The 23281-nt window shown below is 44.2% G+C and overlaps 1 protein-coding gene across 4 annotated transcripts in view; it reads right to left on the bottom strand.

The window, feature by feature from the left end:
• slc28a1 (solute carrier family 28 member 1) overlaps positions 1 to 23281 on the bottom strand; it is an 86987-nt gene that overhangs the window by 38328 nt on the left and 25378 nt on the right. For 2 of the 4 annotated variants that reach the window (XM_063070862.1, XM_063070863.1), the window contains exons 2-4: positions 16463 to 16564; positions 16298 to 16374; positions 6515 to 6606 (exon numbers count right to left, since the gene is read on the bottom strand). In XM_063070862.1, coding sequence (XP_062926932.1) covers positions 6515 to 6606; positions 16298 to 16374; positions 16463 to 16516 — 223 coding nt within the window. In that variant the 5' untranslated portion in view covers positions 16517 to 16564. Of the gene's footprint in view, positions 1 to 6514; positions 6607 to 16297; positions 16375 to 16462; positions 16565 to 22111; positions 22122 to 23281 lie in introns of those variants that run through there. The other 2 variants (XM_063070864.1, XM_063070865.1) reach the window with 2 other exon arrangements.

Below are 23281 nucleotides of genomic sequence, written 5' to 3'. Positions count from 1 at the left end.
TATGTAGGCCAGACCTGGTAAGGATGGGAAATTTCCTCTCCAGAGATGTATGGATAGGTTACTAGGTCATTGTAAAATACCCTCTCGGTGTTGCTAATTGGCAGAAGAATCCGAGGGGAGGTGAAGGTCATATAAAAGAGGGTAAGTTTCAGGAATACAGGTAGGAAAGGAGAGTGGGAATGGGCCTGATGAGATTACTCTGCAGGGAGTTGGCAAGGGGCAAAATTGCCAAATGTAGTCCTTCTGCATTGTACTAAATAAAAGACAGACAGCTTCCATACTGGGAGAGAACAGCCAGTGGAGTTTTGGGGACCAAATGAGATGCAGGCAGGTGATTTTAAACAGATCATAACCCCAGTGAACCGGATAAAGTTTACAACAGTCCAGAAGCTTTAATACTCCTGTTACTGAATCTGGGTGTTTATAAATTCCTGATGTTCGTAATTAAAAGGCAACGTGAAGAAAGGCTGTGTTTTGTCACCTTATTAAAATCTGGAAGAATCAAGAGTGGCATTCCAAAGGGAATTGGGTATATACTTGAAGAATTTTCAGCAGAGTGGAGAAAGGGAGGGAACATGAGACAATTGATAGCTTTGTTAGAGAGCCAGAACAGTAATGATGGTCTCTGATTCATGATTTGAATACCAGGTGTTTCCACAAATGGTTCTGGAGATGATATGGAATAAAGGCCTAAAGTGTCCTTACTGACCTAGAGAAGATCAAAGTTAATTGATATATTTAAATCACCTGCATATCCCTCTAGGTCCTGCTTATTTTTGATTTAGTACAATGCAGAAGGAGTACATTTGGCTTGTTGGGCCCTTGCCAACTCCCTGAAGAACAATCCCATTACCCCCAATCCCACTCTCCTTTCTTGCCTATATCCCTGAATCTTATTCTCTTTCACAACTCCCCTCAGGTTCTCTTGCCACTTAGCAACACAAAGTGTTATTTTACAAGTGGCTTAAGCTGCCAGAACATCCTTGGTATGTGGGAGGAAACTAGAGCACCCAAGGGATCTATGAGGATTGATACTGAGGTCCTCACTGGTTGTTGGATGTGAATATAGGAGATATAGTTTTCAACTACAGAACAATAGACAGAAAATGGAAAGAGGCCCTACACAGTGAGTATATAGTGTTAGGAAAGAGGCTAAAGAGAAGGGTAGTAATTTCTGGATTACTCCTGGTGCCGTGGGTTAGTGCAGGTTGGAATGGGGTGATAGCATGGATGAATGAGTGGCTGAGGAAATGGTTCAGGGGACAGGGATTCAGGTTCTACGATCAATGGAACTTTTTCTGGGGAAGGGGTGCCCTGTGCAAGAGGGCCAGGTTGCACATGAAATGACGGAGAACCAATATCCTGGCCGGGAAGATTGCTAATGCTACTCGGGAGAGTTTAAATTAGTTTTTCAGGGGGCTGGGAACTGGAGCACCAGGTCAGTGAGGGAAGGATCAGACTGAAAGGTAGATGTCTGGGAAAGTATTAAAATACCAGATATGATAGGTCAGATAGTCTGATGTGTGCTAGGAGTATTATGGGTAAAGGAGATGAACTTAGAGCATGGATCAGTACATGGTACTACAATACTGTAGCCATTACTGAAACTTGGTTGAGAGAGGGGCAGGAATGGGTGATTAATGTCCCAAGTTTTTGAAGTTTTAGGAAAGATAGAGAAGGAGGTAAAAGGGGTGGGGGGATTTGCACTAGTAATCAGGGTCAATATCACAATTGCATTCACGGAAGACATAATGGAGGGGCCAGACACTGAGTCCATTTTGGTAGAACTCAGGAATAGGAAGGGTGCAATCACACTAGTGGGATTGTACTATAGACGTCCCTCCCCTCTGTCCCCCATAGCCACTGGGACATTGAGGAACAGATATGTAATCAGATTAAAGAAATGTGTAATAATAATAAAGATGTATAATGGGGGATTTCAACCTTCCTAATATAAACTGGGACCTTCTTAGTGCAAGGGGTTTAGATGGGGCAGAATTTGTTAAGCGTACCCAGGAAAGTTTCCTAAATCAATATGTAGATGGTCCAACGAGAGGAGGGGCTGTACTGGGCCTGGTGTTGGGTAATGAGCCTGACCAGGTGACTGATCTTTCTGTTGGTGAACAGGGAGTGAGCAGAGACAACAACTCCTTAACTTTCAGGATAACTATAGATAAGGATAGGTATAGTCCTTGCAGGAGAGTTTTAAGTTGGGGTAGGGAAAATTATGAGGGCATTTGGCAGGAACTAAGAAGCGTTCATTGGGAAAACCTTTTTTCTGGCAAGTCCACGTCAGACATGTGGAGGGTGCTTAAAGATCAATTGCACAGATTACAGGAAAGGTATGTTCCTGTTAGAAGGAAGGACAGGGATGGAAAGATTAGAAAACCTTGGATGTCCAGAGAATTGATGAATTTAGTCAAAAAGAAAAATGAAAACTATGTAAAGCTTTAGAAGTTAGGATCAAACAAAGCACACGAGGAGCATAAAGATGCCAGAAAAGAACTAAAGAGGGGAAGTAGGAAAATCAGGAAGGGCCATGAAAAGTCCTTGGCAGGTAGGATTAAGGTGAACGTCAAAGTATTCTATACATATATCAAGAGCAAAAGGATAACTAAGGACAGGGTAGGACCACTCAAGAATAAAGGAGGCAGAACATTTGCTTGGATGAGGAGAATGTGAGTGAGGTAGTAAACGAGTACTTTGCTTCAGTATTTACCAAGGAAAAGGATATGGAGGGACCAGAGATCAGTCATGAGTGTATATATTAGGGTGTTGAAGAAGACAAAGAGAAGGAAGTGTTGGGCCCCCTAATGAGTATTAAGGTGGATAAGCCCTTAGTGCCTGATGGAATTTACCCCAGGTTATTGAAGAAGGCAAGAGACAAGATTGCTGGGTCTTTGACCGCTATCTTTGTGTTGTCTCTGGCCACAGGTGAGGTCCTGTTGTACTTCTATTTAAGAAGGAAAGAAGGAAAAATCATGAGAACTCTAGACTGACGAGTCTTATGTCAGTTGAAGGGAAATTGCTGGTGAAGATACTTAGGGATAGGATATATGAGCATTTGGAAACCCATAGCCTAATGAGGGAGAAGACAGCATGGCTTTTTGTGGGGCAGGTCGTGCCTTACCAACCTTAATGAGTTATGAGTTTTTTGTTAAGGTGGTGAGAAAGATTGATGAGTGTAGGGCAGTGGATGTTGTCTACATGGATTTTAGTGAAATGTTTGACAAAGTCCCTCATGGGAGGCTAATCCAGAAGATTAAGGTGCATGGGGTCCATGGCAAATTGGCTGCTTGGATTCAGAACTGGCTTGCACATAGAAGACAAAGGGTAGTGGTTGAAGGGACTTATTCAAGCTGGAGGTCTGTAATTAGTGGATCTGTGCTGGGACCTCTGTTGCTTGTAACGTATATAAATGACCTGGATGAAAATGTAGATGGGTGGGTTAGTAAATTTGCGGATGATACCAAGATTGATGGAGTTGTGGACAGTGTAGAAGACTGGCTTCAAATATAGTGTGATATAGATCAGTTGCAGATATGGGCAGATAAATGGCAGATAGAGGTGAACCCAGGGAAATGTGAAGTGTTGCACCTTGGTAGGGCAAATGCAAGGAGACAGTACACTGTTAAGGGCAAGATCCTTAGTGGTATTGCTGAGCAGGGAGATTTTGGGATCCAAGTTCATAGCTCCTTGAATGTGGGTACAAAGGTCGACAAGGTTGTTAAGAAGGATTATGGAACAATGAAGGGTCTCGGCCCGAAACGTTGGTTGTTTACTCTTTTTCATAGATGTTGCTTGGCCTGCTGAGTTCCTCCCGTATTTTGTGTGTGTTGCCTGGATTTCCAGCATCTGCAGATTTTCTCTTGTTTGTGATAGGAGGTAGAAAAGGGAGGTGCAGGATGAAGTTGTTTCTCTCATTAGTCAAGAGGTTGTGCTGCAAACTTATAAAACTCTGGTTCAGCCACATCTGGAGTATTGCGTACAGTCTGGTTGCCCTACTACAAGAAGGCCGTTGAAGCTTTGGAGAGGGGTGCAGAAGATGGTTATCAGGATGCTGGCTGGTTTAGAGGGCACGTGCTATCATGCGAGACTGGATGAACTTGGGTTGTTTTATCTGGAGTGTCAGAGGCTGGGGGGAGATCTGACAGAGGTTTATAAGACTATGAGAGGCAATGATAGAGTAGACAGGGAGTATCTGTTTCCCGGGGCTGAGATGTCTAATACTACAAGTACCTAACTTAGAATCACTTGTACTTATGTGACTTTCACTTTTGACTTTGATTAACGACTTTCCATGATATTATTAAATTTAATAGTCCAAGAAACATACAGTGCATACTGTATGGTCGTACCTAAGAATAGCAGAATCAGTTTCTTCTCTCCACTTTTAGTAATTGTTCTTCCTTATCAGCTACTTTTGTTGCAGTTCACTATAACATGTGGAGCCGAGTTGTCACATTGAGTGACTTCTGTGTACTTTTTGACTCACAGACTAAGTTGACTTAGGGACATGCATAGATAGGTGTGAGGTGATACATTTTGGAAAGCCAAATGAGGGTTGGACATTCACAGGGAATAGTAGAGCCCTGAAGAGTGTTATTGGACAGGGGGAACTAGGAACAGGAGTGCATGATTCTCTGAAAGTTGTGAAGCAGGTAGACAGGGAGGTGAAGAAGGCTTTTGGTACGCAAATTGGGGTATTATGTTGCAGTTGCACAGGATATTGGTGAGACTGCCTTGAAGTATTGTGTTGGGTTTTGGTTACCTTCCTACAGGAAAGATAGCATGAAGCTGGAAAGACTGCGCAGGAGATGCCAAGAAGGCCCACCAGCGCCTTTACTTCCTGAGGAAACTAAAGAAATTTGGCCTGTCCCCTAAAACCCTCACTAATTTTTATAGATGCACTGTAGAAAGCATTCTTCTAGGGTGCATCACAACCTGGTATGGAAGTTGTCCTGTCCAAGACCGAAAGAAGCTGCAGAAGATCGTGAACACGGCGCAGCACATCACACACAACCAATCTTCCGTCCGCGGACTCACTTTACACCACACGCTGTCGGAGCAGTGCTGCCAGGATAAACAAGGACACGACCCACCCAGCCAACACATTTTTCGTCCCTCTTCCCTCCGGGAGAAGGTTCAGGAGCTTGAAGACTCGTACGGCCAGATTTGGGAACAGCTTCTTTCCAACTGTGATAAGACTGCTGAACGGATCCTGACCCGGATCTGGGCCCTACCCTTCAAATATCCAGACCTGCCTCTCGGTTTTTTTGCACTACCTTACTTCCCATTTTTCTATTTTCTATTTATGATTTATAATTTAAATTTTTAATATTTACTAATTTTAACTATTTTTAGTATTTTAATATTTAATATTTGTCATCCAGGGAGTGTGAAACGCAGAATCAAATAACGCTGTGATGATTGTACGTTCCAGTACCAATTGTTTGGTGACAATAAAGTATAAAGTATGTACAAGGATGTTGCTGGGACACGAGGAACTGAGTCATAGAGAGAGGTAGAGCAAGTTGGGACTTTAATCACTGAAGTGCAGGAAAATGAGGGATGATCTTATGGAATTGCATAAATTATGAGGGGTATGGATAGGGTGAATACACACAGTCTTGTTCCCAGGGTTGGGGAATCAAGAGCTAGAGGGCCGAGGTTTAAGGAGAGAAGAGTAAGATTTAATTGGAACTGAGGGGAAAAATTTCTCACCTGGAGTTTGAATGAACTGCCAGAGGAAGTAGTTGAGGCAGGTGCATTAAAAACATTTAAAAGGCACTTGAGAGCAGATATGTGAATAGGAAAGGTTTAGAGGGATATGGACTACATGCTGGTAAATGGGACTAGCTCAGATTGGAATCTTGGCCAACACGAGGGGCCGAAAGACCTTTTCCCATCCTCTATGACTCCATGACATCTGTAAAGGTGGAGCTCATTTATTTCCCAGGAAGACCCCACAGTTGAAAACCTTCCCACATAGCGTAACGTATAAGGAAAGGAGGAAGAGTGGGTCTGAGGAAGAATTTTTAGGACAATACTGGCTGGGTGGAAGGTAGAGGCAGGTACGCCCACTGCATTTAAAAATATGTGGTCAAGCAACTGAATCACCAGGGCACAAATATTACAAATCAGATGCGGATAAGTGGAATTAATATGGATAGGCGCACGATAGTCAGCATGGACTTGATAAGTCAAAGGGCCTGCTTCTCTATTGTATGACTCTGACACACACAGAGGTTGAGTGTGAGTCAGAGCTATACAGTGCAGAATCAGGCCCTGTGACACCAGTCCACACATTGGTTTTTCATTCCAATGTGTCCCATGGGCTGGAATTTTTATCCCAGTGTGGGGCAGGTTATCCTGGTAAAGGTGTGAAGGTTGTACAGAATACAGCTGGAAGGGTCGCTCGCAGCTCACCTGCGGGAGCAGGATTTGAACTCAGGACACACATGTGACTGATGCTGCACTACACCAGCCAGCTTTACCTGATAGTTACTGTTACCTGCACTCAACAAGCCGAGGATCAATCGTTTAATCATTGTGGAGTGGGTGTTGTATGCCAACTTTACTGTAGAAGCACCCTGGATTATTTTTCTGCAAAAGACAAGCACATAAACTTTCAACTCAAGAGAGTCTGCAGATGCTGCAAATCCAGAGCAACACACACGAAAAGGAGGCTCTCTGCAGATCAGACAGTAACTATGGAAATAAATAAATAGTCGACATTTCAGGCCAAGCCCTTCCATCAGGACTGGAAAAAGAGAGGGTAAAAGCTGGAATAAGAAAGTTGGGGGAGGGGACTGAGTACAAGATAGAAGGTGACAGGTGAAGACTGGTGGGTGGGGGAGGAGGATGTAGTAAGAAGCTGGGAGGTAGAAAAGGCAAAGGGCTGGAGAAGAGGGAATCTGATAGGAGAGGAGAGTGGGCCATGGGAGAAAGAAAATGGTGGGGGGGGCACCTGGGTGTAGGTGATAGGCAGGCTGCATCATAGTCTGGTATGGAAACACCAATGTACTTGATTGGAAAATCCTACAAAAAGTAGCGTTTTTCCCAGTCCATTATGGGTAAAGCCCTCCCCACTATTGAGCACATCTACCCCAAGTGTTTTTTCAGGAAAGCAGCATCTATTATCAGGAACCCCACCACCCAGGCCATGCTCTCTTCTCACTGCTGCCATCAGGAAGAAGATACAGGAGCCTCAGGACACACACCACCAAGTTCAGGAGCAATTACTACCCCTCAATCATCAGGCTGTTGAACCAGAGGGGATAACTTCACTCAGCTTCACTCGCTCCATTACTGAACTGTTCTGATAATGTCTGGACACACTTTTAAGGACTCTTCATCTCATGTTCTCAATATTTATTGCTTATTTATTATTATTATTATTATTATTATTATTTCTTTTTTAATTTTTGTATTTGCACAGTTTGCTCTCTTTTGCACATTGGCTGTCCACCTTGTTGGTGTGGTCTTTCACTGATTTTCTTATGGTTATTGGATCTATTGAGTATGCCCACAAGAAAATGAATCTCGGGGTTGTATATAGATATATTCTGCATGTACTTTGATAATAAGCTTACTTTGTACTTTGAGGAGAAGAAAAGAGATGGGGGGGTGCTGGAGTGGGGAACTGAAGAAAAGGGAAAGGATGAGGGGGGAAAATCACCATAAGTTGGAGAAATTGGTGTTCATGCCATAAGGTTTGAGGCTCCTCAGGAGGAATACGAGGTGTTGTTCTTCCAAACTGAGAACAACCTCCATGTGGCAGTACAGGAGGACGTGGACCGATATGGGAATGGGGATTGGAGTTGGAATGGTTGCCTACTGGGAAATTTTGCTTTTTGCAGGTAGAGCAAATGTGCTCAACAAGGCAGTCCCCCCTGCTCAACAAGGCAGTCCCCCAATCTACGCAGGGTCTCACCAATGTAGAGGAGACTGCATTGGGAGCACCAGATACAGTAGATGACCCCAACACATTTGCAGGTGAAGTGTTGCCTCACCTGGAAAGACCGTTTGTGGCCTGAATGGAGGTGAGGGAGGAGGTGAATGGGCAGGTGTCGCACTTATTTGGCAGGGTTAAGTGCCAGCAGGGAGAATAGTGGGGAGGGACGAATGTACATTGGAATCATGGAGTGGGTGATCCCTGTGGAAAGTGAAGAGTGGGAGGGGTGAGGTAATGATGTGTTTGGTGGTAGGATCCTGTTGAAGATGGCAGAAGTTGTGGAGGATGATGTGGAGGCTCATGGGGTGGTAGGTGAGGACAAGAGGAACTATATCACTGTTAAGGCAACAGGAAGATACGATGAGGGTGGATGTCCAGGAAGTGGAGGAGATGTGGGTGAGGGCAGCATCAATGGTGGAAGGGAAACTCCTCCATTTCCCAAACATCCGCCCTCACCCCATCTTCCTGCTGCCTTAACAGGGATAGAGTTCCTCTTGTCCTCTCCTACCACACGAGCCTCTACATCCAGTATATCATTCTCCACCATCTTCAACGAGAACTATCACCAAACACATCTTTACCTTCCCCCAATCTCTGCTTTCCACAGGGATTGCTCCCTCTGTGATTCCCTTGTTCATCTGTCCCTTCCCACTAATCTCCCTCCTGGCATTTATCAGGCAAATGGAGGAAGTACTACACCTGCCCATTTATCTCCTCCTCCCTCACTTCCATTCAGAGCCTCAAACAGTCCTTCCAGGTGAGGCAACAATTTGCCTGGGAATCTTTTGAGATCATCTACTGTATCCAGAGCTCCTTATGCAGCCTCCTCTTTATTGGTGAGAACCAACGTAGACTGGGGGATGGCTTTCTCAAGCACCTTCTCTCTATCTGCAAAAAGCAGGATTTCCCGGTAGTCAACGATTTTAATTCCAATCCCCATTCCCATTCTGACATGTTGGCCCATGGCCTCCTCTGCTGCCATAATGAGGCCACTCTCAGGTTGGAGGTGCAACACCTCATATTCCATCTGGGTAGCCTCCAACCTTAAGGAATGACCATCAGTTTCAAAGGTTTCAAAGGTACATTTAATGTCAGAGAAACATATACAATATACATCCTGAAATTCTTTCACTTCACAACCATCCACAAAAACAGACAAGTGCCCCAAAGGATGAATGGCAGTTAAATGTTAGAACCCCAAGGGTCACCCCCAGCTCCCCCCACCTACGCATAAGCAGCAGCAAGCAATGAATTCCTTTCCCACACCAGTAAAAAAAGCAAAATACATTTTGGGTAAAATACATTTACAGAAAGCTAAGAGAGATGGAGGTTTAGCATTACCTAACTTTAGATTCTATTATTGGGCAATTAATATTCGACACATGAAATTTTGGTTACTTGACCAAGATACACTATCCATTCCTAAATGAGTAGCATTGGAATTACAATCTGCTCAAGGTTATGCACTTGGCTCTATTTTAGGTTCTTCTCTTCCTTTTGATTTGAAATGCCACAAACAGGTCTGTAACCCGATAGTTAAATATACCTTATGTATTTGGTTTCAATTCAGAAAATTTTTCGATCTTAACCAATTTGGGCTAGCGATCCCTATTTTAGGTAACATTTTTTCCTCCCTCTTTCACGGATCGTGCTTTTCAAATTTGGAAGACTAAGGGTATTTCACGGTTTTTGGATTTATTTTTAGATGATTCCCTTATGTCTTTTGAACAATTATCTAATAAATATAGCTTACCAAGAATACATTTTTTTAGATATCTCCAAGTTAGAAATTTCCTAAGTACTATACTTTCTTCCTTTCCAATGCTCCCTCCTACATATATTTTAGATACTATAATTAACCTTAATCCATGTCAGAAAGGTGCAACGGCTATTATTTATAATATTATTATGAAACTTAGGAAAGCTCCATTTGATAAGATTAGGTCAGATTGGGAACAGGAATTGGGTTTTATTATTTTGGCGGATGAATGGGTGCAGATTTTACAACTAGTCAATACTTCCTCTATCTGTGCTAAATTCAATTTAAAGTTGTCCATAGAGCACCTATGTCCAAAGATAAATTAACTCGTTTCTATTCTCATATTAATCCTTTTTGTGATAGATATCAGGGGCAGATAGCCTCTTTAACTCATATGTTTTAGAAACATAGAAACATAGAAAATAGGTGCAGGAGTAGGCCATTCGGCCCATCGAGCCTGCACCGCCATTTATTATGATCATGGCTGATCATCCAACTCAGAACCCCGCCCCAACCTTCCCTCCATACCCCCTGACCCCCGTAGCCACAAGGGCCATATCTAACTCCCTTCTAAATATAGCCAATGAACTGGCCTCAACTGTTTCCTGTGGCAGAGAATTCCACAGATTCACCACTCTCTGTGTGAAGAAGTTTTTCCTAATCTCGGTCCTAAAAGGCTTCCCCTCTATCCTCAAACTGTGACCCCTCGTTCTGGACTTCCCCAACATCGGGAACAATCTTCCTGCATCTAGCCTGTCCAATCCCTTTAGGATCTTATACATTTCAATCAGATCCCCCCTCAATCTTCTAAATTCCAACGAGTACAAGCCCAGTTCATCCAGTCTTTCTTCATATGAAAGTCCTGCCATCCCAGGAATCAATCTGGTGAACCTTCTTTGTACTCCCTCTATGGCAAAGATGTCTTTCCTCAGATTAGGGGACCAAAACTACACACAATACTCCAGGTGTGGTCTCACCAAGGCCTTGTACAACTGCAGTAGTACCTCCCTGCTCCTGTACTCGAATCCTCTCGCTATAAATGCCAGCATACCATTCGCCTTTTTCACCGCCTGCTGTACCTGCATGCCCACTTTCAATGACTGGTGTATAATGACACCCAGGTCTCGTTGCACCTCCCCTTTTCCTAATCAGCCACCATTCAGATAATAATCTGTTTTCCTATTTTTGCCACCAAAGTGGATAACTTCACATTTATCCACATTAAATTGCATCTGCCATGAATTTGCCCACTCACCCAACCTATCCAAGTCACCCTGCATCCTCTTAGCATCCTCCTCACTGCTAACACTGCCACCCAGCTTCGTGTCATCCGCAATCTTGGAGATGCTGCATTTAATTCCCTCATCCAAGTCATTAATATATATTGTAAACAACTGGGGTCCCAGCACTGAGCCTTGCGGTACCCCACTAGTCACTGCCTGCCATTCTGAAAAGGTCCCGTTTATTCCCACTCTTGGCTTCCTGTCTGCTAACCAATTCTCCACCCACACCAATACCTTACCCCCAATACCGTGTGCTTTAAGTTTGCACACTAATTTTTGGTCCTGTCCTACTCTGGAAACTTTCTGGAGAGACATTTTTGATATTATCTCAAAGGTATTGAATATAGATATCTCTCCTCATCCTATTACTGCTATCTTTGGATTACCTAAAATTTCCAGTAATCTTTCTCTTTCAGCCCGTAGAATGATTGCATTTCTTGCTTTAATGGCGAAAAGATGTATTTTACAACATTGGAAAGAGACTAATGCTCCAACTACGTTTTTTTGGTTTTCCCAGACGATATTATGCTTAAATTTGGAGAAAATTAGAAGTAATCTTTATGATTCTTCAGTTAAATTCGATCAGACCTGGAGATCTTTTATTCAACATTTTCATTTAATGTAATTTTTTTTTCTCTCGGTCCATATTTATATTCCCTTGTTTTTTTTTTAACTGTTTTTAATGGAGGTCGGGTTTGAGGACGTGATTTTAAGTTCTTTAACTCTACTTGTTTCCTAGTTAGCCCATTGCTTTGTTTTGCTTTTTAGTTTAGTTGCACGGTGGTTTTTTTTGGGTTTTTTTTTCTTTTTCTATTGATATGTATAAAAATTAGTATACTATTATATTACCTTGTTATTTTATGTTTAAATTGCACTGTTTGTATTAATTTTTTCTGTATTAATAGTTCCTGTAATATATTATATTCTAACTGTGTATTAGTGCCTATATGGTTTACCTTCTGTGTACTAATTCAATAAAAAGATTTAAAAAGAAAAGAAAGAAAAAAAGCATCAATGCCCCCCACCGAGCACTCAAGTGTGCAGCAAAGCATCAATAAACACACAGACTTGCAGTACCCAATAATTCAACATACCACAGGCTCTCTCTCTCTCTCCCTAATAAGGGAAAAAGTTGATTTCACCAACTTCTGGTACTTTCCCCCCTCCCCCTTCCCTCTTCTTAGTTTCATGCTTGGACCTCGCCCTTACCTTTTCTGTGTTCTTCACCTGCCTATTACCTCCCTCTGGTGCCCCTCCTCCTTTCCTTTCTCTCATGGTCCTATCAGATTCATTAATCTCCACCCCTATCCCTTTTCCACCTACCACCTTCCAGTTTCTTACTTCATCCCCACCCCTCCCACCCATCATGTTTTAACTTGTACTCCTTCCGCTCCCACCACTTTCTTATTCCTGGCTTCTACCCCCTTCCTTTCCAATCCTGAAGAAGGATCTCGGCCTGAAACATCGACTGTTTGTTCATTTCCAGAGATGTGGCCTGACCTGTGGAGTTCCTCTAGCATTTTTGTGTTTATAAGCTTTCAACTCATCATTCAGAGGAAAACATTTCGTGGTTTGGTATGCAATTTCAAAGATAAGTAGAGTCAGTAACTAGGCATGTGAATTGAATTGGAAACACAGCAGACTGCAGATGCTGGAATCACTGCCGCCATTCCCCACCTCTGCCCCGGCCTCCAGTGCTGTTCCTCTTTACTACACATCCCTCCGCCACTCCCCTCCCTACCCTGGTCTCTCACGCCAATCCCCAGCCTCTCAATCTCACTTTACTTCTCTAAGTCCTCCTCTTGCCCCCACCTCATGTCCCCCGAGTCCCATACTCAACCCCACTGCCCTCCTCTGAACCCCCACGTGACCCCAGCTCCAAACCCTGTCATGTCTTTCCCACCCCCTCACTCTGAAACAGAGTGGTCTATACTGAGCAGAGGTTTCACTTTTGTACCCCTGTGCCTGCACATCATTGAGTTCCTGCCATGACACCGAGCTCTTCTTCCATCACGTTTGCATCAAATCCTGGCTCTTCGGCAAGGATACTCTGCCCTCCCCCCACTAATGACCCCTTCTCCCACCTCAAACTCTCCTCCACCTCTTGCACACCTCACTCAAGCCTTTTGCTCGCTCTTTTCATTTGCAACTGCCAAAAGGACATCAACCATAGAACATAGAACAGTAATGAACAATATGGGCCTCTCAGCCCACAATTTTGCATGCTGACCTATATAAACCTTCTCCGTCATCAATCTAACCTCTTCCTCCTACACAACCCATAACCCACCATTTTTTCATCCATGTGCCTAACCATCTTGACTTCTCCATTCCTCTTACTTCCTCCAACTTCACTCGCTCTGAATGTATTACTCCCCACTTGCTCTGCACCAACTCGTCATCAAACCCACAGAAAGGTAGTGCTACTGTAGTGAGGTGGACTGACGTCAAATTTGGAGAGGCCAAATGACAGCTTTCAGACTCCTTCTTCTACTTACCCCTGGACCAGGACCTCACTAACAATAATCAGACCACCATCTCCAACATCATCACAGACTTCATCACCTTCAGAGATCTCTCCACCTCACCCTCCAACTAGATTGCTCCCCAACCCTGTTTCTACCTCTTACTAGGATTCACAAACAAGACTGCCCTGGGTAGGCCCATTGTTTCTGTTTGCTCCCACCCAAATGAACTCATCTCCTTGTGTCTTGTCTCCATCCTGTTCCCCCTGGTCCAGTGTCTTCCCATTGACACCTCACATCCACACCACCACTTCAACAAGTTTCAATTCCCTGGCCTTGACCACCTCATTTTCACTGTGCACATTTAGTCCCTGTACTCTTTGTCCCCCATTAGAAAGGCCTTAGGACTCTTTGTTTCTTTCTGGAAGAAACACCTAAACAGTTCCCTTCTACCACCACCACCCGCTGTCTGGCAGAACTTCTGCTGTTCCTTAACAATTTCACTTTTGGCTCCGAACACTTTCTCCAGACCATGAGCACCCATATAGGCCCTAGCAATGTCGCCTTTTTTTTGGGCCCATGGAACAGTCCATGTTCCACACCATTCATCTACTCACTCTCCACTGCCTGGGTGCCACTTGCAGATTTCATCAGTTTTATCAACTTCATTTCCAGCTTCCTCCCCCACCCTCAGAATCTCTTGGTCCATTTCTAACCACTCTCTCCCCATGGTCTTTGTGTATCATTTTCAAATGACAGATGATCCTTTGATTTTATATGAGAAACCCACTGACTCCTACCGCTTCTAAAGTTCCTTTTTCTCAGTTCCTCTGTCTCCACCACATCTGCTCTCATAATGAAGCTCTCTTCTCCAGCACATCTGAAATGTCCTCCTTTCTCAGAAATCTGAGCCTACCCCCACCCACTGCTGTAGGTGGAGCCCTCACCCACATCTCTATTTCTCGTACTCTGTCCTTGATACCCTTCCCAGAGAATGGGACAGTGATGGGCCTACTCTGAGGCAAGTCCCGTAAAATTCATGAATCTGACATGCATGGGACTTAGGTGGTGCCAGATTTGCAGAGTAGACTACTGCTTGGCGCTCTGAGTTCCTCAACCATCTTGTGTTCCGGCACACTTTTAATTCACTTGTTTTAAATGTTAAACAGTCATATAATAATTTTTCCTGAGAACCTGGTGAGTTTAAAGGGAGGGCAGGAGTCTGGGGGAACGACATAGAAGTGGGGCCTGGTGAGTATGAAGGGAGAGCAGGAACTGGAGTCCTGGAGAGTGAGAAAGAAACATGGCGACCATCATCTGGTGAACCAGATGCAGAACCTTTGGGGTTTATGATGAACTAAACAGCTGATTATTGGAATAATACTGTTGAAGTGTCTGTGGGTGAGCATTTTAAGCAATTATCCATTACTGTAAGTTTCAAAGTAACTATGGAAAGGGATAAAGTTGTTCTAGAAATTAAAGTCCTGAGTAAGGGGAAGGCCAATTTCTACATCATAAAACAGGACCTGGTAAAAGCTGATTGGGAGCAGCTAAATCTACTTTTGAGAATAGGGGGTCTTTTAGCAAAGAGATACTGAGAGCTCAGGGTCAGTGTGCTCCTCTAGGGATGAAAGGTAGGAAAACAATCCCAGGGAACTTTGGATGTCAAGAGATGTTGAAGGTTTGATAAATGAAACCTAGGTATAGAGAACTGAGAATATTGATGCCCTTCAGGAATTCAGTATGAGTACAAGGGATCTTAGAACAGAAATAAAGAGAGCAAATAGGAGCCAAGAGTATCTCTGACAGACAAGAGTAAGGACAATCCCAAGGCAATTTAAAATATAGTAAGTGCAAGTGTAACAGGGGAAGGATAGGGTGCATTAATGTTCATAAAGGTTGCAGTTTGCTTCCCTTTCTGTGCCTAGATATTTATAAAATTATGAGGGGCACAGACAGGGTGGAGAGTCACAATACTTTTCCCAGGGTAGGGAGATCTAAAACTAGAGCACGTGGGCTTGAAGTGACAGAGGAAAGATTTAAAGGGGTTCTGAAGGACAAGCTTTTCACACATAGATGGTGGTGGGTATGTGGAACAAGCTGCCAGACAGTGTTAGAGGCAAGATTAATTACAATGTTTAAGAGCCATCTTGGCAGGTCCATGGGCAGGAATGGTTTAAAGGGATATGGGCCATTTACAGTTGTAGATAGGGACCTTTTACTTATGAGAAGAGGAAGAGACAGTATAAGCTTGCAGTGAAGAAAGCTGAAGGGGGATCTAATGCATAATTATGAGTGGATTGAGTGGATATTGAGCAATGTGAGCTTATGACAGAGGCAGGTAAAACTAGAGGAATAAATTTGCGTTAGGGTTAAGAGATTTGGAGAGGACCTTGGGGAGAATGTATTCACACAGAGGGTGACTGAAGTCTAGAATGTACTGCCTGAGAGGGTGGAGGAGGAGGAGACTGACAACTTTGTGAGAAAAATCAGGACATGTTTGAATTGCCAAGAAGGAGCAGGCTACAGAGTATGTGCTGGTAAAAGGAAATAGAACAGATAGTCATGGTTATCTGACTGGAAATGGTGGGCTGACATTTCTGTGCTGCATCACCTTATAGCTTGCATAGTTTGGAAGGATCTCATGGAAGATGGAGGAGAGGAGGAATAAAAAAAAACATTTTGGATCAGTTGTAATCTAATTGAATAATTAACCAGCAGTGAGTTGTTCCCATTCCTGACATTCTGATTTGTCGTATATCTTTGAGAAAGAACCAGGTGAGAGACTGGTGCCTTGATGAAAAAAGAAATGTTAATCCTTATAGACCTGTACCTCACAATCTTGGGTTTCTGTTTCGTTCTGGAAGAGCTGGTGGGTTCTTCATTTTTATCTTTGGATGGTGTGTCTTCCTGCAGTATAAAGAATAAGTTGAAGGAATCCAGTGGAATTGGCTGCCTCACGTTGACTGGGCTGTGCCAAATATATTTGAAAAATTACCTCTATTTCAAATCCTAGATTGTCCATGCAATAAATGTTTTCAGGTGAAGACATTGTGTTTCCCCTTTCCTGGATTCACCAATCCTTCTAAAACAAAACTGCCTGTAAATAAAGGGGGAGAAATCACATTTTAGGATATGAATAATTTAAGGATGAATTCAATTCACGGAACTTACACCTCTAGACTTTTAATCAGCTGAACAGGGATAAGCCCTCCATTGTTCGCAGAATTCTTGTCATACCTTTACATCTCATTTGCTTGGTAACATTTCAAGACTTAACAGTTGCAGTAATTGTGTTTCTTGTAGTTTGACAGATTAACCCTGGACATTCCGGTCTTAAATTCCCTCGTCAAACACTCACCTCTGAGCAGGATTGAAACCAGGGGCAGTACTTTAACCCTTCGCCTCCACTGTACCACTGCAGCTGATTTATACAGCCAGATAATAAATGGACGGATTCCATTATAGTGAAGGCCAATGAATTTTGGAAAGCCTAGAGAGAGTGGGTGTGGAGAGGATGCTTCCTATAGTGGGAGAGTCAGGGCCAGAAGGCACAGCCTCGGAATACAAGCACATCCCTTTAGAACAGAGATAAGGAGGAATTTCTTTAGCCATAGGGTGGTGAATCGGCCGTGGAGGCCAAGTCATTGGGTATATTTAAAGTGGAGGTTGGTGGGGTCTTGATTAGTAAGGGTGTCAAAGGTTACAGGGAGAAGGCAGGAGAATGGGGTTGAGAGGGACAATAAACCAGCCATGATGGAATAGTGGAGAAGACTCAATTGTGCTCCTATGTCTTATGGTCTTATAGTTTCTTCCTGTCCCCAAGCCAAGTATGGCTGAGGGTAATTGCAACAGTACTAATCTCCATTTTACACATACTGGGCTCTGAGATGTCACTGTGACCACTGAGCCAGGCAGAACCAGACTAGTGGCTGACCCAGGAGCAGAGACAGCGGGGCAGTTCAGTCATGGCCTTTCATTGCCTTCTATTAAGAGGACCTATACAAGATCCCAAAAAAAACTACCTTGAGTCTACTTCCACCCCTGGGACATTGCTCTGGGAACGTACCTGGAAATTCACTTCAGGGGTGTGATGGTCCAAATACTGTACTCCACGCACATGAACTGAACACTTTCCAGTGCTCTGTACGGTCTCCCTGATGTGAATTCCCAAGTACATTATAAAAAAGCATTGGAAACCATTTAACTTGGGTGCATAGAGCACTGTTTTTGGAGAATCTTTTCCCTCCCATCTGTTACCCATTACTTTCCGATTACTGGTTGTTTTTTCCAGTTACATAAAGTCTCTGTTCCCGAGAATTGTTGATACATTGACTCCTCCCTAAACCAGAAGCTATCCGTAACTAGCTATATCATGTTGCCTATGTACATTCACAGCAATTCTTTCGTTTCATTAGTTACTCTAATGGTACGCATATTTAAACAAAGAATTTATGTTGTATCCTATCAGTAATGAACACAATGTAATGTTTCAAACATGACATTCAACTCTATTTCAATTCTATTTCAATTTTACTTCCCACTCCCATTCCGACAGGTCAGTCCGTGGCCTCCTCTACTAATGCAGTGAGGCCACACTCAGGTTGGAGTAGCTGAAGTCGGCCTTGACCATCCTTGTTTTCCCAACTAAGTCAGCAGTTTCTGTCACAAACGAGAGAAAATCTGCAGGTGCTGGAAATCCGAGCAACACACACAACATGCTGGAGGAGCTCAGCAGGCCAGGCAGCATCGATGGAAAAGGGTACAGTTGACGTTTTGGACTGAAACCCTTCGGCAGGACTGGAGGAAAAAAAGCTGAGGAATGGATTTAAAAGGTGGGGGGTGGGGGGGGGTAGAAACACAAGGCGATAGGTGAAACCTAAAGGGGGAGGGATGAAGTAAAGAGCTGGGAAGTTGATTAGTGAAAGGAACAGAAGGCCATGGAAGAAAGAAAAGGGGGGAGGAGCACTGGGGGGGGGTGATGGGCGGGCAAGGAGATAACATGAGAGAGGGAAAAAGGGATGGGAAATGGTGAAAGGGAGAGTGTGGGAGGTATTACTGGAAGTTTGAGAAATCAATGTTCATGCCATCAGGTTGGAGGCTACCCAGATGGAATATGAGGTGTTGTTCCTCCAATCTAAGTATGGCTTCATCAGGACAGTGGAGGAGGCCATGGATGGATATATCGTAATGGGAATGGGAAGTGGGATTAAAATGGGTGTCCACCAAGAGATCCTGCTTTTTCTGGCAGATGAAGCAAAGGTGCTCGGTGACGCGGACTCTCAATCTACGTCGGGTCTTACTGATATACAGGAAGTCACACCGGGAGCACCGCACACAGTATATGACCCCAACAGTCTCAAAGGTGAAATGTCGCCTCACCTGGAAGGACTGTTTGAGGCCCTGAATGGTACTGAGGAAAGAGGTGTAGGGCAGGTGTAGCACCTGTTCCACTTGCAAGGATAAGTGCCAGGAGGGAGGTCAATGGGGAGGGACAGATAGACAAGGGAGTCGTGTAGGGAGTGATCGCTGCGGACAGCAGAAAGTCGAAGCGGAGGGAAAGATGTGCTTGGTGGTGGGATCTCATTGAGGTGGCGGAAGTTCCGGAGAATTATGTGTTGGATGCGAAGGCTGGTGGGGTGGTAGGTGAGGACAAGAGGAATCCTATCCCTGGTAGGGTGGTGGGAGGATGGAGTAAGAATGGACGTGCGTAAAATGGAAAAGATGTGGTTCAGGGCAGTGTTGATGGTGTAAGAAAGGAAGCCCTTTTCTTTGATGCCCTCCATCCCCCTCCTTCACCATTTCCCATCCCCTTTCCCTCTCTCACTTTATCTCCTTGTCTGCCCATCGCCTCCCTCTGGTGGTCCTCTCCCCCTTGTCTTTCTTCCATGGCCTTCTGTCTCTTTCAGCAGTCAACTTCCCAGCTCTTTACTTCATCCCTCCCCCTCCAGGTTTCACCTATCACCTTGCATTTTTCTCTCCCCTGCCCCCACCTTTAAAATCCACTCCTCACCTTTTTCCCTCCAGTCCTGCTAACGGATTTTGGCCTGAAACGTTGACTGTACTCTTTTCCATAGATGCCGCCTGGCCTAGTGAGTTTTGTGTGTGTTGCTCTGCAGTTTCTGCAACTATTCCCTGAAACTGGCGTCACGGGTAGACAGGATGACGAATAAAGCTTTTGGCATGCTGGCTTCCAATAGTTGCAGCACTGAGTATAGAAATCTAGATGTTATGTTGCAATTGTGCAAGACATTACTAAGGCTGCTCGCTCTTGGAACATTCTGTTCAAATTCATTAAGCAGGAAAGAGCTCAGAAAAGATTTAAGAGGAGGTTGGCAGAACTCAAGGGACTAGGTTATAAGGAGATTAGGCGAGGACTTTGTTCCAAGTATTGGAGACTGAGGATGATCTTATAGAAGTTACAAGAGGCATGGATAGGGTGAATGCCCTTGGTCTTGTTCCGAGGGATGGGAAATCAAGATAGAGGGGGCATAGGTTTATGGTAAGGGGGTGAAAGATTTAATAGGAACCTGAGAGGGGGGAGTTATTGAGGCAGGTACGTCAGCAATGTTAAAAAGATATTTGGACTGTGCGTGGATAGGAAATGCTTAGAAGGATATGAGTCAAATGCAGACAAATGGGACTAATTTAAAAGGCATCTAGGTCGGCATGGATGAATTGACCTGAAGCCGCTGTTTCAGTGTTGTATTAATCTGCAACTCTGGCTTAGTTCCCTGGCTTTATTTTTAAAGGGCAGCACAGTAGCGTAGAGGTTAGCACAACGCTTTACAGTACCAGCGACCAGGGTTCAAATCCTGCCGCTGTTTGTAAGGAGTTTGTATGAAATGCCTGTGACTGTGTGGGTTTCCTCCAAGTGCTCTGATTTCCGCCCACAGTCCAAAGATGTACCGTTAGGTAGGTTAATTGGTCATTGTAAATCATCGCGTGATTAAGCTAGGGTTAAATCGGGTTGCTGGACTGCACAGCTCGAAGGGCCAGAAGGGCTGTAGCTCAATAAATTAATAAATCATTTCAAGACCTGGGTATTATTAGTCAGGCTGGCATTTTTTTGCTCATCCTAACTACTCTTGAGAAAGGTCTTCTTGAATTGATATAGTTCTTCCTGTGAAGGTGCAGCCACAGTGCCCTTGTGGAAGCAGTTCCAGAATATAGACACAGTAATAAAAGATTGGCAACGTATTTTGAGGTCAGGACAGTTAGTGACTTGGAGGGGAACCAGCAGGAGGTTGTAGGGTAATGTAAGGGGAGGAAATATATGCATAATTCACAACCACTGACATTGAGTTGTGGTTCACTTTAAGAGGCTCCACTGACGTGATGACTTAACAATGTGAAGATTTTTACTGTGCTTTATGTTCCGTGTTTGACGATAAAAGGAACTTGTTACGGTTTTCTTTAAACTTAAAACGCCTCTGTCATTTTATTTACCAAAGACTATACATTGGTGAACTTGATGCTCTAGGATGATTCCAGGGTCATTCAACATGTTGGCCAACGCTGTTGCTTTGAAACTGCGGGAGTTTTGGGAGCAAAATGTTGTGATTTGGTTTGTAAAAGCCAAAGCTCAGTTTGTGCTACGAGAAGTCTCTGCAGCTGACACCAGATATTACCACATAGTAGTGTCACTCAGTAGTTCCACAGCAGTGAGAGTGGTGAGCCTGCTAGAACACCTGCCTGCATGTTATAAATGCGGAATGCTGGAAAGTCACCTATTACAGACTTGTGGATTATCGGGGTCTGAGCGAGCCAAACAGTTGCTCTTCTTGCCCAGCCTGGGGGATGCCAGGCCTTCAGAGCTAATGGACCACACGCTGTCTCTCCTGGGAAATCACCACCCTCATTTTATTTTTAAAGAACTCTTCATGCAGCAAATGCCCGATCAAGTTCACATAGCCCTCACTAATGCACCCGTAATGGACTATAGGGAGCTTGCTAAAATGGCTGATAGTCTACACTCAGCCTGGCTGCGGTGCATCATTCCTCCTCCTTTCCCTGCATCAATAAGCCCGGTCAGTAGGGCTTCTAACATGTGTACGCCTGCGACTGCGAAACAGACGCTGCCAGGTCTGAGCTTTTACCACGCTTGGTGTACAAACACCAGGAAGTGCTGACCACCTTGCAGATTGGCAGTGTCAGCACATTGGGACATCAGAGGTCTGTGAGCACCGTGGGTTCCGGCTGCCAAGGTCATCTACTGTTCATTATAGACACCCTTTCAGGATGACGCATCCTGTGTGACACGGGTGCTCCAGTGAGCGTGCTGCCAGGATCACCCGTTGATCATAAGGCGAAGAGCGATGAAACCTCGCTGGAGGCTGCCAACAGCAGTTGGATCCAAACTTGGACAGGTGACACTCTGCTTCAGCGGGCAACGTTACACATGGGTCTTCATCCTGGCTAAAGTGGCTAGATCTCTACTCAGTGCAGATTTCCTGTGTGCCCAAGAACTGTTAGTTAATCGTAAGAACTGCTGGCTTGTGGACTTTGGGTTATTACCCTGCTCCCCCAGTAAGTTCCCCACAGTGACTCTGCCAAGCACAGGCACCCCCGCATGTGAGTTCACTCAACTGCTGGGCGAATTCCCAAACCTGGCCGAGCACACATTCTCAACTACAGTCACAAAACATTGGTTTGAGCACCGCTTTCCACAACTGGCCTGCTGGTCTGTGGCAGCGTGTAAGCTGGACCCAGAAAAGCTGGTCACTGAGGAGGCTGAGTTTGCCAACGTGAAAAGGCTTGGTATTGTACACAGGTTTAATAGCCCCTGGGCTTTGCCCCTCTATGTGGTCCCTAGGCCCAATGGTGGTTGATGCCTATGTGGCAATTACCGAGGCCTTAATGAGGCCACCATCCTTAATCATTACCCTATCCCACACATCCAAGACTTTTCAGCACTTTTAGCCAGAAAGAAATCTTTTCCTAAAGTTGACTTAGTTAGGGGCTACCATCAGCTTGCCTGTATGCTTGGAGGACATTTCCATAATGGCTGTGATAAGCCCTATTTCTGCAGAGAGTGGTGCGGACAGCCCAGCACATCTGTAGTTCTGAACTTCCTACGATTCAGGACGTTTACAAAGACAGTTGTGAAAAAAGGGCCCGAAGGATCACTGGGGACCCGAGTCATCCCAACCACAATCTATTCCAGTTGCTACCAAATGGGAAACAGTACCACAGCATAAAAGCCAGGACCAACAGGCTCTGAGACAGCTTCTTCCACCAGGCTATCAGACTGAGGAACTCACACTGATGTGAGTGCATTTCAATGTTAGATTGACTGTTCTATTTATTATAAATTATTATAAATTACTACGATTCCACATTGCACATTTAGACGGAGATGTAATGTAAAGATTTTTACTCCTCATATATGTGAAGGATGTAAGAAATAAAGTCAGTTCAATTCAATTTGGCCTCTTTATATTTCTGTGCATGCTGTTTGGGCTGAAAAATGCAGTTTGGACTTTGCAACAGCTGATGGACTTTGTATTAAAAGACTTAGATTTTCTTTTTGTTTACCTCGATGACACACCTGTCGCCAAGGCATTCAAATCCAAATACATATCACATCTCCCCATATTTTCCGAGGCCTAAGTCAACAGGGGTTGATTATTATTCCTGCTAAATGCCAGTTAGTGTGTCAACCATTGACTTTCTCAGCAATCACATCTCCGCAGAATGTATGAAACCCCTCCCTTCAAAAGTCACCGCTATCATGGATTTCCCACTGCCCTGCACTACTAAGAAACTACAAGAATTTTTAGGTATGGTGAATTTCTATCACCACTTCATTCCGTGA

This window comes from Mobula hypostoma, chromosome 18 (assembly GCF_963921235.1).
Source record: "Mobula hypostoma chromosome 18, sMobHyp1.1, whole genome shotgun sequence".
NCBI classification, from domain to species: Eukaryota; Metazoa; Chordata; class Chondrichthyes; order Myliobatiformes; family Myliobatidae; genus Mobula; species Mobula hypostoma.
Note: the sequence above shows the minus strand (reverse complement) of the source record. Positions and strands in the feature narration are given on the sequence as shown.